General features: G+C 39.8%; 1 protein-coding gene across 1 annotated transcript in view; it reads right to left on the bottom strand.

Annotated features, from left to right (window-relative positions):
* The window catches only part of LOC145352974 (uncharacterized), a 43243-nt gene extending 26749 nt beyond the window's left edge, over nucleotides 1-16494 (bottom strand). Inside the window, exon 1 of the mRNA XM_080203281.1 lies at nucleotides 16364-16494. Coding sequence (XP_080059407.1) covers nucleotides 16364-16392 — 29 coding nt within the window. The 5' untranslated portion in view covers nucleotides 16393-16494. The remainder of the gene's footprint in view (nucleotides 1-16363) is intronic.
* Nucleotides 16495-19969: the final 3475 nt, after the last annotated feature.

Raw genomic sequence — 19969 nt, 5'->3', positions numbered from 1 at the left:
TCCACATCCTTTGGTAGTGTGGGCACCAGAATTGAACACCATATTCCAAGTGTGGCCTAACTAAGGTTCTATAAAGCTGCAACATGACTTTCCAATTTTTAAACTCAATACCCCGGTCGATGAAGGCAAGCATGACTATGCCTTCTTGACTACATTCTCCATCTGCATTGCCACTTTCAGTGACCTGTGTATGTACACCCAGATCCCTTTGCCTATCAAAACTCTTAAGGTTTCTGCCATTTACTGTATATTTCCTATCTGTATTAGACCTTCCAAAATGCATTACCTCACACTTGTCCGGATTAAACTCCATCTGCCATCTCTCCGCTCAAGTCTCCCACTGATCTATAATGTGCTGCACTCTCTGATGGTCCTTGTTGCTATCCGTAAATCTACCAACCTTTGTGTCGTCCGCAAACTTAGTAATCAATCCAGTTACATTTTCCTCCTGTTCAAATATTTGCTATAATGTGGTGCCCAGAACTGTATACAATATTCCAGCTGAGGTCTAACTAATATCTTGCATAAGTTCAGCACAGTCTCCTTATTGAATGATGAAAATGACAGAACACACACACTAATAATTTAGCTTTTACCTATAGAGCACAAGAATTAGGAGCAGGAGTAGGCTATACGATTTCTCAACCTGCTCTATCATTCGATAAGAGTGTGGATGGTGTAATTATTGCCTCAACGCAACTTCTTGTCAGCCCCCAGTAACCATCCCCTCCCTTGTCAATGAAAATATCTGAGGCTGAATTAGATTTTTGAACAACCCAAGTTCCAGCAGCAGATGATAGTGGCAGGTCTATAGGTATGACAGCTCTTGATAATATTCACAAGCTCTACTGGCTTTTAAAAAGTAATGTCAATTACGCTACAGAAAACAATGATAGTATTTCAATAAAAAAAGAGAATACTGCTAATATGTCAAAATAAACTCAGAAATCTAGTGACAGCAGGAATAAAGTTATTGATAGTAAAGAATATGTGTAGTTCTTAATCCAGATGAACATTCTGACTCCTTTTCTAGCTTTGGTAAACTGACAGTAGATGGTTTTGCAAAGTTTAACTGCTAATCCCACATGGATAAGGGATTCCAAATTAACCTGCTCAGAATTCTCAGATTTGGAAGACCACAAAATGGATGATGTGAGACAATTCACATTCTAGTAAAATATTCTCTTCCAATATTCAGTACCAGGTGCTCAAACGGTAGAAGTTTAAAATGAAAAAGAAAGACTTGCATTGAAGCAACACTTTGCATGACCCCTTTACAGCGCTTTAGACTTTCTGAAGTGTGATCATTGCCATCATGTAGAAGACATAGCAGCCAATCCGTTTTCAACCAACTCCCAGAAACAGAAATGCAATAATGACCAGTTAATCTGCTTTTTGGGATGTTGATTGAAAGGTAAATGTTGGCCAGGACACTGGGGATAACTTCCTGCTCTTCTTAATAATGCTATGAATTCTTTTACATTCACCCCAACAGGTTAGTTCAATGTCTCAACCAAAGATAGCACCTCTGACGGTGTAGTACTCTCTCAGTACTGTGTTTGGAATGCCATTGCTCAGGCAGTGGAGTGGAAGTTGAACCTGGAACTTTGTGATTCAGATGATTGTGCCACAGCTGGCTGCATCTGGCCTATGCTAAATAACTATTTGATACTGACGTTCAGAGTACATCAGAATATGTGCAACTACAAGGTAAGTGATGAAATTGAGCTTTTTCAAGATAAGTTTTATAACAATTAAGTGAAGTTTGCAATTGCTGTATTTTGCTTACTCCTGCCAACTTGGATTGCACATATTCTACGTACAATATCCTGCAACTGCAGTAAAATTAATTAGAAATACCAAACTGAAAAACAACTTAGACTTACAAAAGTATCCTTGTTGTACAATGCACAATTGAGCCAAAAAGAGAAAGTCTCCCCTATTGTGACAGCAAACTTATTTGAACAGACATGAAAATGTTGCACCTGATAACATCAAACATCAGCTGCATATGCAATTGCAAGAGTATTCTGCAATTGCAGAACACACCCGCACCCCCCCCCCTTCCCCAAATTACTCGGCTAAGCTGCAAGCAAGTGAAAACCACAACTCTAAACAGGTGGTACAATTTTAGCACTTAGCATTTTTTGCACCAAGAACATCTTCGGCCACATTCTTGTTCCAAAATACTGTAAGGGGTTTTCCCTCTTTCTATTAGTGCACTAATCTAATTCATCTTAGTTTTCAAACTTTAAAATTATTGGGATAATTTTGAACTCAGCACAATCTCCACGACAAGAACTTGCAATATATTCAACTGAATACTAAAAATACAGCCAAATGCTTTTCCACGTAAGAAACACTTTTCCATGCTAATGTAACTTTAATTCCACTCATATTATTCTGGATGCTGTTATGGACCATCATTTCAACATCCTCTTTTGGCCTTGCCACTCCCTTTTCTCTTGCCTCTTCCCCTTCATGTAATCGAATTATGCCACCTTTCACTTACTTTCCCCCCTAACTCCTGCCCCAATCCTTTTCCTATTCCTCTGCATTCCTGTTTTTCTGTCACTATGTGGAGATGCCAGCACTGGACTGGGGTAAGCACAGTAAGAAATCTCACAACACCAGGTGAATGTCCAACAGGTTTATTTGGTAGCAAAAGCCACTAGCTTTCAGAGCACTGCTTCTTCATCAGGTGTTCATCATGAATGGTGTAATTATAGCCTCAATGCCAATTTCCTGTCAGCCCCCAATAACCTGATGAAGAAGCAGCTGTTCGAAAGCTAGTGGCTTTTGCTATCAAATAAATCTGTTGGACTTTAACCTGGTGTTGTGAGACTTCTTACAGCGTTTCTGTCACTGTCCTAGGCTGGATGCGCTTACTGTTCCTATTCGTATTTATCTCAGCATCCTCCAAAGAGCTCATCAAATCATCCATCACTGCCCTATCCGTAACAAGCAGCAAGCCCAAGTGTCCCATTCTCCTCTTTGACTGTCCTTCCCACGCTGCTCAACAACCTCCTTTGTATTCTGCTCATCCCATCCCACTTGTGGTCTACCAATGATCATTGCACCTCTCTGAATTTCCTTCCAGAGTATCCAATTACTTACCAATGGGGTTCTTATGGTCTATGATCTTATTGTGGACATTTTGCATTGACATTTTGTTTGTAATTATATCTTGGGTCATTGATGGCAACACCCTTCCCTTACTGAGGCCTTCACACCTGGCTATATTTTCTGCCTACTGCTCTGCCCAAATTTCCAAGGTGGTGGTGTAGGCCTTTTGTCATCGAATTACACTTTAATCTTTTTGCTTTAGTTTTCTGGCACACTTCGTTTCACACCTCTTACTTCTCCAGAATGTCTTTGTTCTTTGTCATCCTCTTAAACCCAATTATCACAATACATCTGCACTTCTAAATCATCCACACCCTCAGCTTCATTTCTGATGCCTTATCCTCAATAAACCTCATACACTCTCCCACTTTGTTCTCTCACCTGGTAAGATCTTTGCTCCTAACATTCAAAGTTTGCAGAGAAATCTTTTTGGTACACAACTGGCTTAGCCATCCATCATTCGATTTGGCTAGACCACATCAAATACTGTTGGGCCTTTGTCCCTCAGCCAAAACTTCTCACTAGTCTGGAATCACTCTGGAATGTAAAGATAATCACTGGCTCATTTTCAGTATCGACCATTGCCTTTTAATCCCTCTCCCCTACCCATTCTCTATCACCCCAAAGTGTGAAGAACTCATGGTCTTCCTTGTCATTAAAATTTAGACCATCCATTCTGTTAGTTTTTCTCCCCCCACCTCCCAGTTCCTTCTCCATCATGCTACGTTCCTCTTGAGGTTCCCATATGTCCTCATCTGACTGCCATTTTTCTATAATTTCACAACCACCCATCCACCATCTGCCGTGCCTTCCTGAGCTAATCTCTTCCATGAAACCCAGATAGTGTTCTGTCTTTTTTATTTGTTTGGGGATTTCAGCATCACTGGCAATCTCAGCATTTACCATCTTTTCCTAATCACTCTTGATCCCCTTACTGTTTAACTGCTGACCCTCCCTGGCCAACACAGGTATGTTGACATTTCGAATAGTCTTTTCTCCTCAGGTATTGTCAACCTCCTTATAAAGATCTTGGCTTTCTCCATCTTCCTCCAAACCCCATTGTTCTAAGCACTCTGTCTGCAAACCATGATTCAACCTCCAATCTCCCTTTCTCTCCAAAGTCACAGGGGTTAGCATTGCTGCCTCACAGCGCCAGGAACCCAGATTCGATTCTTTGGCTTAGGTCACTGTCTGTGCAGAGTTTGCACGTTCTCCTTGTGTTTGCATGGGCTTCCTCTGGGTGTTCTGGTTTCCTCCCACAGCCGGAAAGACGTGCTGGTTAGGTATGTTGGCCATGCTAAATTTTCCCTCATTGTACCCGAACAAGCACCAAAGTGCGATGACTAAGGGATTTTCACAGTAACTTCATCGCAGTGTTAAAGTAAGCCTACTTGTGATTCTAATAAATAAACTTTAAAAGCCCTTAAAGAGGCGACATGGAAGACAGGATTTAGGAAGAAGAAAAGAGCACTGAATTCCTTCACCTTTCCTTGCCTGACTCTCTATTCTTAGATTATATTCATTATGTCATAATGGCACAGAAGGAGGCTATTCAGCCTATTGAGTCCATACTAGTTTTGTGACAAGCAATCCTTTCAGTCCCATTTCCTGCTCTATCTTAGAGCACATGCGAGTTTATTTCCCTCAATTATCTTGTCAAATTTCCTTTTGGAATCATCAACTGTCTCCTTTTCCAAAACCAGGTCATTATCTGGTTTTCTTTATTTGAGGTTTTCCTCATATCCTCTCTGTATTGCTTATATTTTTCCCAGCCAATGTTCTGGACAATGAAATGTGAAGGTAATTGCTATAATTTGAATGATTGTTTTGTCCACATGATGCAGAATCTCCTACATTTTAATACCAGGTACTGAACCAAGTGTGTAGTGGTTACTAACCATTTTGGTTTAAACCACGATTCCGGGTGTACTTGAATTCAGCAGGTTTCTGCATGTTGTCAACTCATTTTAGTATGAAAATTCCTCTTGACCAGCCCAAAATACAGAACACTTTTCTTGACAAAAGAATGGTCAAGACCAATGTAAAGTCACTATATATACTTTACTGCCACATAGGTATTAACAACACTGCACTGTATGCATTGCAAGTCCTCTGATTTTCAATGAGTAGATACTGCTGTAACACGCTGTCCATTTGCAAAATCTGAATACTGTAGGAATCCTAAACACACACTTGACTTAGGCTTGGGACACCAAGATAGGGACATTGTGGAATTTTCCAGCCATTCTCGCCAGTGGGATTTTCCAGTCTCATTGAAGGTGAACCCCCACCATGGGTTTACCAGCAGTGGGAGGTGCATAGAATGGGAAACCTTGTTGACATTGGCGGAATCTTGGCCTACGGCAGGCCACCTCTGCTGCCACAAAACGCACCACGGGAGGGGAGGGGGGGGTGTGCAAAGTCCCACCCACCATTTTTTGGTAATGAAATTCAATGCACAGTGATTTAGAGGTTGAAATTCTCTTGAGGTCATATTAGCTGTATATAGATTTCAGTTACTGAGCAGATAGTGTGAAAGATTACCAAACCATCAACTTCGGCAGACATTTTGCACATCAATATAGTGGACAGCATGGACCACCGCTGACACGCATGTAGTATAACTGCAGCTTTAATATTTTTGAAATAGATCAGTACTAAATTATTCCCTATCACAATCCCTTACACAGTTCCTTTCCCTGTAATATTAGGTAAAGAATGGCCTTGAAAATGCACCTTGATGCCTCTTAGTGTTGACAATGTTACTGTTGATTTCTGTGGGTTTTCAGTGACTTCTGGCAGCGTGAAATGAAGGGTACATTCATTTAGTGAATGTAATTTGAAATAATGCAGTATTTGCAGGAGTAGAAGCAACTGTTCCATCATTACAGCAGCAAATGATTGATGAGGCAAATTGTAGTCTCTGGATCACAATGGTCGAGAGATAATGAAAAAGGCCAGGGGCTGAAAACTTGAGGCATGCAAGCCATCAAGAGAGAATAAGAAATTAAGGAACTTATTTCCTTGATTTAATTGTTGAATTTTCATTACTGAGACAGAGAGATAATACTAATCCTTCAGTTTGTGTTATGAGCTGTTTCCCTGAATTACAATATTGGCAATATGCTTAAAGTACTTTGTTCATATTTGAAATGCTTTGGGACATGAAAAATGCTATATAAATGAAAGTTCTTTCTTTCCTGCTATCTGAGACTCCTTATATATTATTGCCTTTTTCATTTTTTGCTGACACTGGAAGATGAAAAGGCAGAATTTTACTTCTGCCACACCATTAACTTTATTTTAATTGTTATGGGTGTCTGTTAATGTCAAATATTAAACTTCACTCTGATCATCTGGACTCATAAACAAGTTTCTTTAAAGGCAATTGCAACTGTTAAACAAAGGCACTGACTTTAGATGGTTGCTACAGGTCAGCTGACATTCAGGACTGTAAATTGGCCAAGCTTCTGGAAGCTCATAAAAGACGGATTACAATAAGCATGCCTCGACCACATCCTTGTAAAATGCTGGAACTGCCGTTGTCAGGGCTTGCCTTAAAACAGCAAGGATAATAAAGACTCCTGGATTACAAGGTAACAAAGGAGAATTAAGAAAATTAATTATGCCCAAGGGAAGTGTTAAGGACCCACTTATGCTTCTGCTGCATGTTGATGGTTTTGACTGTGAGAGGTGGAAACTTCTTTAGTAACATAAATAGACTATTGACTGTTTTCCATTGCGTATCAACGGATAGCCATCACATAACTGAAACTCTTTGATTTCTGAAAGTCTTTTATTATAAGACTCTGCTAGCTTTGGAGCAGTCTTGGAAAGGAACATCTAAGATGTAAAGAGGTAAAGAGCTGCTTTCCTCTTCCTCTCATGTTAAGAAAATGCAGTCTGCTTATATTATATTGTGGACAGCATATTGAGAAATTCTGAAGAAGACTTGAAATTACAAAGTAGCATTGTAGGGGGGAAGAAAATACAAGGACCACAGCTTTGAGAACTGCCTCAGCCATGAACACATCATGTCAGCCATAAACAACAGAAAAGGTTTCATAATCAGTGAACTCTTTGTATCTGAGCCTTTTATCATTGTATTATAATTTGGCCAAAAGTTAACTTCTACTTTCTAACTTTTAACTCGTATGTGCACGCATGTGCGTGTGTGTATTTTGCAATGAGCAGAGCATGTTTACTTTTTCTCTGAGAGAAACTGGAATTAGAAACTAAATGAATCCTGAGACATATATATTTAAAATCTTCAATCTATGTTTTCTTGTGTACAGTACTCCAGTACTTACATGATATCCACTTCTGAAGCTAGCGCTTTTCTCAAACAGTTCAAAGCTCCTTCCTTGAAGAATTGTGGAGTCTAGATATTTTGAGATGAAAATTGGGTGAAAAATTCAAAACCTACTGGCCAGCAATTGTAGCATTAAATTGTAGAAGGCAGAGATAAGCATAGATACTGAAACAGGCAGCTAACTTCAGCAAAACTACAGCTGGAACAGAAAAAGCTAGGGCTAGAATTCCAGACTGGAGAAAAGAAAAGAGAGAAAGAAGGAAAAGAAAAAGAGAGAAAGGGGCATGAAAAGTGCTATATAAGTGAAAGTTCTTTCGTTTATATAGCACAAAGACATATTTATAGAGCAAGAAGAAACATTTCAAAAAGAAAAGAAGAAGAGGCAGGCTTTCATCTGAAGTAGCATGAGGTGAGAGTGGTAAGATCCATGGGATACAATGAGAGCATCAATAGCGAGAGGAGAACCAAGTGGCAAAGTGCTGAACATTTTAAGTGTTCGCACATTATTCCATCATTTTAGAAGGGATTTGTAGAAGCAGTTTTCATTTCAGTTGAGAAGATTTCAAAGCAAATAAAATGGCCAGCAAAAAATTAGACTCTGCTGATGCAAAACAAGTTAGTAGGCAAAACTCACAAAGTTTACGTTATGTTATCCGATGTGACTTAAGTCAATCATGAAATGACTAAGAAAGCTATCCTCATTACTTGTGAACTAGGCCCTGAGGCTTTTGACCAGAAATTCTGTATCATCTAAAAACACCCCAAGCAAACTTACTCCGAGTCTGAAAACATCAAGCAACTTGCTTTTACTTGCACTAATATAGGCACGTAAGATAGAAACCATTAATGAAAGCTTCTGAGATATAGTCCTCCTCATGGAGTTCAAAAACTCACTCCCAATTGGAAGTGCAAAAGCTGTCCAAAGCTAGACAACCAGCTCTCATGACATATGACCCAGAGACCCCTAAGTCAGAGTATACTGAGATGTAGTAACTCTCACAGACAAGGGGCAGATAGATAAGGCAGAAAGAGGTTGGATAGAAAAGAGAAATAATGAAAAGAGGCAGAAGGGCACCAAACAGGGCCCACAGGGAGTTGAGGATCCGCAGGGAGTCCGACATCAAACTAGTATCAGTGACCATGGAACTGGTCTTGCTTATGTTCAGGCATTATTGCTGGCCAGAACAACAACCAGGAGTTTGTATTCAAGGAAAAGATGATTCCTAATTGATTAAATGAGCAGGAAAAGGAGATCAGTATTCTCCGAGACACTGGCTGCTTACAAGCTTGCCTGAGAGGGAGATTAAAGAATTGCCACACAATAGCAAGGTTAATTTCGAAAAGTTAATCAAGGGACTCAACAGGAGACAGTGTAGAGATGTCACTGGTAAAAATTTACTTGCAGAGTGAGCTAATTATGGGACTAGTAACAGTGGGTGTAATCTCATGCAAGGAGTCAACATTCAGTTGGAAAATGATCTTGCAATCTGAAAGGTAATACCCCTGAAAGGTCCAGGATAGTCCAGAGAGGTTTATTACAAGGATGTGCTTTTTTAAAAGAAGTATATGCAATTTAAAACTCTTTTTTCTGGCTAAGTTTTATTAAATAAATTGTAGTCATATCACAACAATGGAACACTGGCAGCCAGTTACAATATTAAACTTGTGTTCCATAAGTGGATGAAAAGGAACAGACATGCAAATTCTTTGGGAAGTGTGGAAAGCCCATTTCCTTTGTCAGTTACACTATCCTGAAACTTTTCAAAAATTTCTGAAGTGAGACATTAAAATGAAATTACTTAGCAGCAGGCATGGATTAAATGAATATTCAGTCAGCAGGATTTTCAGAACATTTTACCAAGCTGGAGAGATGAGAGAATGCTGCACTTAAAGACTTCAAAGAAGTTGTTTCTCCTCTCTCCATCTCTCAAAAGTGTTGTGCCCAGGTTTGTAAATGAACTGTCCTGAGACAAGAACTTTACTGCAAACTGAGATTTTTCAGGGAAAAATATGGAAATGTGCTCCATGCAATTCAACCCAGGAAGACAACTGAACAAAACGGTCACAATATGGAATCATCATGTCAAGACAAGCCAAAGGACAGCTAACCTGTATACGCATTTATTTTATCTTCTTCACACACTGTTAAAAAAAAACTTTAAGCCTGAGTTCTTATTCTATCATCAGTACTCAGCAGTGTGAGGCCCCAGGGAATGAATGTGATAGGTGCATGATTGTTGCCATTTACCTAGCTTTTTTATTTGGGAAGTAGTTTCCATAAGCGTATCTTGGCCTTTGTTTAAATTTGGAAACCTTGTCTAATTCTTTCTAACCTGAAAGTGTAAATAGCAGGATTCCTGCAGTATTGGCAAAGCACGTTCTCTCTAACAGCGTCGTCAATCCAATATTTGGGTCACTCTGTTCAAGTCTTTTAAACTGCATGGGTCCTTCCTTGACTTCTTTTAACTCTTCTGCCCTGGCCTTGACCTTTACAGTTGAGAAATTGTTACGGTCAGACCTGGACTGGAAGAATAGGGTCATTCTTACCCCACCTCACATGGTCATAACAGGCTGAAAAGACAAGAGGAAGCTTCTCTAGTGGTGCAGGACACTGAAAAAGATTCCGAGGCCTTGCAGAGGGCAATAAGACATGTGAGGACTGAAGAGGATATGGAAAAGCCTGAGTCAGCAGAGGCCAGGGCCAGGCCAGTCGTATTAGAAAAAAACAGAAGTGAGACTGTTGAGTTAAAAGAGATATAAGTTCCAGAAGGAGAAACCAAAGAGGTTAAAAGGATGAAGCCAGACCTGTGGGGTTAAAAAAAATTAAGGAAGAAACCAAGCAGTTTAAAAAAGATTAACTGAGTGACTCAAATATTCGATTGGTAGACACTTCATTTCATATTTAAATGGAGACCAGCAAAGTTTCCAAGCAGACAAGGAGATGGTGAGAGAGAAGCCGTACATTGTTGATGAGCTGCGGTGTGGGGGAATGGTATTGCAGGAATTGAACAACTACCTGTAGGCAGTAATGTTCCAGAGGACATGGAACAGGTTTGGGGGAAATCCTTTCTCAAGAGAAAAAAACAAAGGGAAGCGAACATACCTCAAACCCAATGCAACATTTGGAGACCTTAAGAGGTAAAACAGCAAAATCCAAGAGGAGTTATCATTGGTAAATCAAATGAATTACCTCAAGTTTTAAACCCCAACAAACCCAACAATGTACAGGCTAAGTCCTCCACAAGTGAGGTGCAGGAAGCAAGTCCAGACATGTACCAAAGCTTCAAATCAAATTACTTCCCACCAACTTCCTAGAAGTCAGATTTGTAGAGATGCCTGAACCTGAGCAATTAAATCTATGGCTAATAAAAGCATACCATGAAGAGTTAAAACTGATCAAAGTAGACCAGGCTGGCAGGATTTGCAATGTTAGTGCAATTCTGATAACAGCCTGTCAGCATAGTCAATGGAAGATACAGTATCTTCCTGCCCCAACAATTCTGGTCGCTGGGTACCAAAACTAAAAGAATATAGCCATAACAGTAAGGCTAAAAGTGGAGATGGATGCCATGTGTTTTCCTTCTCCATATATCTTATAATGACAGGTTCCTAACAAATGATGTTTAATTCTGCATGACGGGAAGACGTTACCGAGGTGTGCTGTTGTCAGATATTAAAGTTCAATTTCATCTGCTGAACTCACAGATCGAACATTTTTAAAAAGGCAGTTTCAACGTTTAAAATATAGACACTGACTTAAGAGGATGCCATGAGTCATCTGGCATTTGGGACTGCAAGTTGGCCAAGCTTCTGGAAACTTCTAAGAGGTGGATCGCAATGAACATGCCTGGACTGATCTTTGTTGAATGTCGCACTTACTTTTGTCAGGGTTTACTCCTAAACAGCAAGGATAACAAGGCTTCAGATTTACTGATTCCAGGACTGCCAAATAACAAATGCGAACTCACAAAATTGATTGTGTACAACAAAAGTGCTAGGGACCCCTTTCTACCTCTGCTGTATATCAATGGTTTTGACCATGAGAGGTAGAAGATCCTTTGTTAATATCAATAGACTGCTGAATTATTTTCCGTTGTGATCAATGGCCAGTCAACATATGTCTGAAACTCTTTGACTTTTGAAACCATTTTATTCCAAATCCCTGCTGTCTTTTGGGGCAGTGTGTGGAAAAGGAACATCTAAAGGCAGCAAAAAAGCTGCTTGTTTTTCCCTCCCTCTCAGCTAACGTGAACACTGTCTGCTTATATCCTATTGTGAACAGCAGACAGGGAGATTCTAAAGACTTTTAATCATAGAGTTTCTAAGGGAAGACAAAAACAAGGACTACAGCTTTATGAACTATCCCAGCCAGGAACAATGGAACAGGATTCATAATCAGTGAATTCTTTATCTCTTCCCTTTTATTGCTAAATTTTAATTTGGCCAAAAGTTTAACATCTGCTACTTGGTAACTTGCATGCAATATATTTGTGTGTGTTCGTTGCAATGGTCAGTTAACATTTTTTCAAAACTTTAATATCCTCACCTAGGTAGTTTTTACTACTACAAAAAATGAATCCTTTGCTCAAGTAAACTCAAGAAAGGTCATCAGGCTGAATTATTTGCAAACAGCACATTACTAGTTAAGTATATATACTGAATTGGCACATTCATCCTTATAAATTTACAAATACCCTGTTATGGTCAACCGCAGAGTGGGGAAAAGTCCTTGCACCCATCCTCTCCCGATCTTAACAGAATACACACGTTAATCAGCTGAGACTCAATGCACTTGCATCATGTTTATGTAATGCATTTGAATTTGAACAATAACTATATATTTCCATATAAGATCTGGACTTGCTTTAAAGTGGTTTTAGATACAACTGTCTTCCTAGAAAACTTCCAACAAATGCATCTCCCTTTGGGAGACGGTGGAAACGAAACAAAATATTTTCAATTCTGGCATGAAACAAGACCATGTGTTCTAATTCAGTTGTATCATTTACATTTCTGTATCTTGCTTTAGCATGTAAATAACATCCAAACTGCTAAATGATTATTTCCGTGTTGACAGCATGCCTTTGAAACCAATGTTATTAAAAGTGGTTCAGTCCAATGCAAAGCAGTCTAACTTAATGTGTAGGTGAAGAAGGAAGCAGTTTTCAAAGAGATCCCAAATCTACCATTTTAATGGAAAATACCAACCTTACTGTTAGATTTGGATCTGTAACTCAGACATTTTTTTCCCCATGGAAACAGCTGTGAAGCAAAAATGTATGGTGGTAATGTTCAAATACTGAATCCAGAACATTAAAAGCATTGACAGCAGAAGGCAACTGTGAAGAATGTATGATTGATTTTAAGACAGATAGAAGTGGATATTGAAAACTGTATTAGTTAGATGTACCATAGAGACTACAATCTGGATTCACCTCAGTATGGATTTTCCCTCTTAGTGGTGCACATAATCTTATAGAATAGCCTCAAAGGACTAAAAAGCCTACTCCTGCTTCTACTTCGTATGATCTTATGTTCACAGAGTGTTTCATCTCTTTGTATCAGCTGATGCCCAATTTTCATGATCATATAGTATGATAGTGAATCAATAAAGCACTTACTGCCAGTTTTAAAAACAATGAGTTGTAGGTTCAATTTGTGGCATCAGAAACAGGAAGCCTTCGAGTCAGAAACTGTACCCAGAAACCTAAGCAAATCTAAAGAAAATCAACTGGAACATCCCTAAAACACAAGACAAAAAAGAGCAAGAGACTAAAAAGGTATTAGTCACTGTCATAAGATGCAACCACCTGTTACATAAATCACCGACTGCTCACCCAAAAACAATGTTGTTGCTGAAAATAACAGAAATTATTTACAATTATTTGGATGCTGGGTTCTGTCCTGTAATTTGATTTATAACCTCCCAATCCTCACACAGAGCTGGTATTTTCTCTCAAAAATGGTGTTCATATATGCTCATATAATATTTGTGTATTGTTAGCATGGCATATGCATCGTGTAAATGTCATAAATGTACATAGCATTTCTAGATATGAGGGCATGCCTGCATTTAATAGGAATTTTATTGCAAGTATAGACACCATCATTAAAACTGCAAACCTTAGTAATTTGTACCATTCTAAGCTACAAATTTTACCATCTGTCTTATAAGTGGCCGCTAAAGCTCTCTAATGTCTTTATACTTGATGCTGACAAAGGTTTTAGTTATCCATTCTAATATTTCCTTCTTTGCTTTAATATTAACTTTTGCCTCATTGTGCTCTTGTGAAGTTTCTCAGGTGATTTCCTATGTTCAGAGCGCTGCATAAATGCAAGCTGTCACTGTAGTGTAAAGGTGCCGTAAGAAAAAAAATACTTAGAGATTTTCAGTAGCCATTTGAAAAGGTAAAATGTGTAGATGTAGTTAGTGGAATAGTGGAATCAAGACAATGGATAGCCAGAGCAGAATGTAATTAGACAGTTGTACAAAGATGATCATTTGTTTTTAGAGTTGATTTTGTTTAGTACCAGCTTATAGCACAATACTACTAAGATGTTATTCTTTTGTGCTTCATTTTTTCTAGTTTCTGACAGCATAAGATAACAAGAATTAATTGCAGAGCCTGGTATTTTAAAGATGAGTGCAATCAAACTGTATCTATGCAAAATTCTGTTGCATTGCACTATAGAGTAATCTAATGTACAGTCTCTCACAGCACAGCAATATATTAATATAATTAGGTTAGCTTGGGGAAGCAAGGCGGAGAGACATACTGGATAGAAAAACTGAGCAAGGAAAATCAAGAGCCAGAAAACCAAAACAGAAAAAGAGATATCAATATGGGTAAAAGAAAAGGTATAAATTTACAAATAATAAACTTGGATCACAATATTTGATCAGTTTTACTGTTTCTTCATGTGTTTCCAGGTGTGTTAAGATTCATCTGACAACACAGGCAGAAACATCAAGAAAATACAGGGTAAATATGACAATGACTTTGGCTCACTGGATTCACCTGCTTAGAACAATATATCAACTACTTATCTCTGCTAACATCTTAAGATCAAAACATTTTTGCAGCTTTCAAATGTAAGATTCAATTTTGTCTGATGAATATTCTCTTTTGTGTAACACATGCAAAAACAATTTGCTTTGCTTTTCCTGTGCTGAATGCTGGAAGTAAGAAAATGCACAAAATTAAAGAACATTTTGACATTGTACACTTGAAAGCAGCTTCAAAAATATAATTTAGTTATATTGTTATTGGAGTTCTGAAAAATATGTGAAACGCAGCACCTCTTGTGCATCAGTTTCCCTTAGAATTAATTCACACAGGATGTAATATGGGTCTATAATTTATTCTCCTTGCTATTCTCCCAAGTCATCAGATGAGTCTTGATCATCAAGCTAATTTTAGTTTTATGAACTAATCTAAAATAAGGTAAGCAGGCTAGAGAATACACAGCATGTGCTAGACAACACTTTCATCAAACTTGATGGTTTGGGACTGAAAGGAATCAGTGTGCTTTCATGAAATACACACTTCATTAGCCTGAAATTTACATGTCGATGTCCAAAATAAGTGTGAACCTTTCCTTGATGTTGCAATAAAAATCAGATGGAGGTTAAATATTTGAAAGAAACATTCAGAACTTATTCCCTGAATGTTCCTAAAACTTATATTTATCTATACCAAGCAAATTGTCAGACTACTTTAACTGACCAGCCTTGAAGTTAGCCAACAGCTACGCTGATATGCTCTTATTGTCACTCTAGGAGACTAGCAGAAGCAGGGAAATGTCAATGACCAAGCTTGCTAGATTTCCACCTTGTCTGAGGGCACAACTCTTCACTCACTTGAAGAAGGAATGACACTCTGAAAGCTTGTGCGACCAAATAAACCTGTTGGACTTTAACCTGGTGTTGCCTGACTTCTTACAGTGCTTACCCCAGTCCAACACTGGCATCTGAACATCATGGTTGGCTTTCTGACATGAAAGGTCCAGAACTTTTGACCTTAAGGACAGTGACAGACTGGGAAAAGAGTGTTGGCACAGTAAAGGCAGCTGGTAAGCCTAGTTAAGTCCCACAGGACCCAAGACATGAGACACGCAATCTAAAGCATTAAAGGAACCCATAGACTCAGCAGGTCGATCACACCCGTACCCTGGGCAGCCTAGTTCCCGAGTGCAAGGAGCAAGCAGATGCTGGAGATATTTTTAAAGTGGTGCCAGTTCTCACCTGTCTCATTCATATAGGATGTCCGCCCACAGACTATGCAAGTTTGGATATAAGCCTGGCATAACTGTCAATATTGCATGCCATTCAATTCCTCCCCGCTCCCCCCTCCCCCCACCCCTTCCCTACCATTTATAATTGAGATCGTGCTAATCTAGCTGTTTGTGAGAAGTTGTGAAGTTTAAAGCACATTTAAACGAGGCGCAGTCCTGGCAAGATCCGAGATGCCCGTTTTCATTCATAACTAAACTCAAGAGCCACATTCCCTCACTTTGAGCTGTAAGCATCGCAAGTTTTCATTCTCCAACTGTCTTTATTTGGAGCGGCATCAAGAAATAGGGGGATGGTGTTAGTAACTCGCTAGCTGGATTTCCAGCTGCTCCCTCCCTCTCTCCCTGTCAGTAAAGGCCCCACTTTTTCAAATCTACTCGCAACTTTCCAACGTATTAAAAGTTGCCCCAGTTCTAAGAGTCATCGTGCGCCTTTCAAAGTGGCATTTTCTTTCTAAAACCAGGTGAACTACATGGTAGGTTTTTTTTCCACACTGGGTTCAAATCTAATAGCAAAGGTCCCGATCAAAATGTCACTTTAAAGATACAACGGAGGCATATGACCAAGGCTCTGATCTATTGAGTTCTGAGTCTTTTACACTTGGTTGGCTATCGGTGCACTTTTGTACTCACTTTTCTGCTTTCTTGCAACAATTCCCCATGTCGCTCGGATGTGTCACACAGGGGCTGCAGCTGAACACTGACCCTCACAAACTGAAGCAGCAACAGCTGGTAACACAGCACTAGCATTCGTTAGACGGAAGTTATAGACGTGTCCGGAGTGGGGAAAATATGAGTTACATGTTGGGTTAAGATAAGAGCGTCATTTCCTCTCATCTGTCAGTCTTCAACGATATGAAGTGGGAGATAATGTCACTCGAGACGGGGTTTGGTGCAGACTCCGCAACGTGTGCACACAACAGCTTGTCTGATACGCTCTTAAAAGTAACTTTTTCAAGAGGGAACAGAGTCGAACAATGATCAGCTCAAGGTGGAAGTACGCAGATCAGACAACATATGAAGAGAGAAAGGACATGTTATAATTTCGAAAGTGTTGAAGTCCTCTTTTCTCCTTGCAAATGCGGGGTAAACTTCTGTGAATTACCAGTAACGCAGAAATCGGCGAATTAGGAGGAATAGATCATTGGTTGGTATAAATATTATAACAATTCTCAATTCATGAGCTTCTTAAAAAAAAAGTTCTGGCCAGTTAACGGGATGGTGAAGCATTTCGGAATGATAATTAAGCACATGAATTCCTCACCTCCAAACCACGGATTTCCTTTCTGACATCTCTATTTATAATTTATTCCGCATTTCCTGTTGCGAGTTTTGTTGAATCTAGTACATGTTTCAGAGGAAATGACAAAAGTGGAGAGGTCCTAGCTGAGATGTTCAATGGTGAAACGTCTCCATATTCGACATTTGCCAATGAGTTTTTATCTCCAGCAAAGAAACTAATCTGTGCCAATATGCATATTCTACACAAGAATCCCAGAGCTCTAATGCCATCCCCTTCTTCCTATTCCTCTATTACTGCATCGCTTTGGATAATATCCAGGATTTGGTTAACAAGTGGCAAGTAACATTTGTGTCACAAAGTGCGAGGCAATGACTGTTTCCAACAAGAGAGCACATAACCATCACCTCTTGACATTCAATGGCATTACTATTGCTGAAATCCCCGCTGTCAACATCTTGGGGGTTACCATTGACCAGAAACTGAACTGGACCAGCCATACAAATATGTGGCTACAAGAGTAAGTCAGAGGCTAGGAATCTTGTAATGAGTAGCTATCCACTTGACTTGCTAAAGCCTGTCCACCATCCAAGAAGGCATAAATCAGGAATGTGATAGAATATTCTCCTCTTGCCTGGATGAGCGCAGTTCCAAAAACTCACTCCATCACCAACACAGTGGCAGCAATGTGTACCATCTGCAAGATACACTGCAAGGTGGCACGGTGGCACAGTGGTTTGCACTGTTACCTCACAGTGCCAGGGACACAGGTTCAATTCGTGGCTTGGGTCACTGTCTGTTGGAGTTTACATATTCACCCCATCTCTGTGTGGGTTTCCTCTGGGTGCTCCGGTTTTCTCCCATAGTCTGAAAGATGTGCTGGTTAGGTGCATTGACCCAAACAGGTGCCGGGGTGTGGTGACGAGGGGAATTTCACAGTAACTTCATTGCAGTGTTAATGTAAGCCTTACTTGTGACTAATAATAAACAAACTTCAAAACTTTAAGGCTCCTTCAACAGTTTCTTCCAAACCCACAACCATTATCATCTAGGAGAAGAAGGGCAACAGATACATAGGGAAACCACCACCTGGAAAATTCCCCTCCCCCTCCCCACAAGAAACTTGCCAGCCTGCCTTGCAAATACAACGCTGTTTCTTCACTGTCACTGGATCAAAATCCTGAAATTCCCTCCCGAACAGCACAGTGGGTGTACGTAAACCACATGGACTGTAGCGATTCAAAAAGGCAGCTCACCACCACTTTCTTGAGGGCAGTTAGAATTGAATAATAAATGCTGAATTAGCCAGCAACGCCTGCATCTCATGAATTCATTTTTAAAACGTACTTCTGCAACCTTCCTGTTGCTGCTGAATGCAAGTTCAGCAGTCTGAAGTTAAGAGAGAACATTAATTGATGTTAAAAAATGCTCTTTCTAGAGTCTTGTCAGTGGTACATGCTGACACAATCTACCTAACATGCAAACCTCAAGAGCACACATGACAACCTCACAAAGCTGATATCCAAAGTGGCCTGTCCCAGAACAGTGCTCACTTGGCCTGTGAGTACCCATAAGGCTGGAAATACAGATGCGAATGCAACCTAATTTTGCAGCCAAGATATCTAATATTTTCAGCGTAATTCTGCAAAAATGTCTTAAAACTGTAAAAGTCATCAACAACTAATGAAACCTGCCACACATACTTTTGTTGAATAATTCATAACTTTCCCCATTTGTTAACATTTATGCTGTGGACAAATTGATGTAATAATGTTCATGGTAAGTCAGAAAATATGTTACTTTAAGCTGGCAGGAACATTATACTTCATAAAGTATGATAGATTCTTCGGTTGCTAAGATAGAACTGTACATTATATAGTCTATCCTTTAAGGTCACAGCATCCAATTGATGAAGGTAGTTATATTCAGAGAATTAGATGCTTAATATTGTCACTGAAGCAAACTTGTGTGATGACAGCTGCTTGAAGAACTGTAAGCTCCAAAATAGTGGGTTGCAACATAAATAGAATTGTAGAAAGAGCAAATGAGCTGGATACTTCCTCCTCCTACACAGCCCCACACCAGCACCATGGCCCAGGTGGCACTTAGCCCAGCGTTGCCCTGATCATCTCTCAGCCTTTTTCTCTGAGTTTGACAAGGGGAATTCCACTAGGCAGCACGTAGGCCACCTGCTGGATTTTAGTTGACTCCTCCACATTCAAATCTGCTAGCGGAGAGCATGTAACCCAGCCCCTGGTGCTCTCGTGCCTTTCTTGGTGAGAGTGTTTATGAGTGTGGAAAATGCTGTCCAATCAAGCTTAGTGAGTTGCTGCATTGCATTTTGTATCATACAAACTGCAGCCATAGTGCACTGATGGTAGAGGGTGTGGATATTGAGTCTCATGCCAAAGATGACCAGTGTCAGTTTCATTTTCTAAAGCAGGAAAAGAGGAACTTTAGTGAGCTGACTAGACAGTTTCCAGTGAAATAGCTATTTCACTGGAAACAGAATTGGCACCAAACCATAAGGCTCGCATAACTCCGTGTTGTTATGTAATTTTGCAGAAGCTGCTCACATATGATGCTCATTTGTTGAAGAGGGTAAGATGACATCATCGATTTTTACTCAATGTTGTCAGAATTGTTGACAAATGTGTAATGACTTCAACAAGAGCATTGAGCTTAGCCTCTTGAAATACAAACTCCCTGATTGTGGAAGTCCCAGTGGAGGTCTGTCTACGGAGGGATCTCCCCCCACTATCTTGGGGACCTAGGGTGGAGGGTGCTGCATGCAGCAGGACCATACAATCATAGGTTCTTCTGGTTCATGGACTCCCAAGCATGCCCTTTTTGCAACCTTGTGGAGTCCATGGACCATGTCTATGTTCTGTGTTGTAGGCTGTACAACCTCTTCAATTTCCTCAAAAATCTTTTGTTGATGTTTTGTTAGCACTTCAGCCCTATGCTCCTGATCTACGGTGCAGAGGAGGGCGGGGAAG

This window comes from Carcharhinus amblyrhynchos, chromosome 15 (genome assembly GCF_965287045.1).
Source record: "Carcharhinus amblyrhynchos chromosome 15, sCarAmb.v2.hapA, whole genome shotgun sequence".
Taxonomy (NCBI): domain Eukaryota; kingdom Metazoa; phylum Chordata; class Chondrichthyes; order Carcharhiniformes; family Carcharhinidae; genus Carcharhinus; species Carcharhinus amblyrhynchos.
This window is presented reverse-complemented; position numbering and strand designations above follow the sequence as displayed.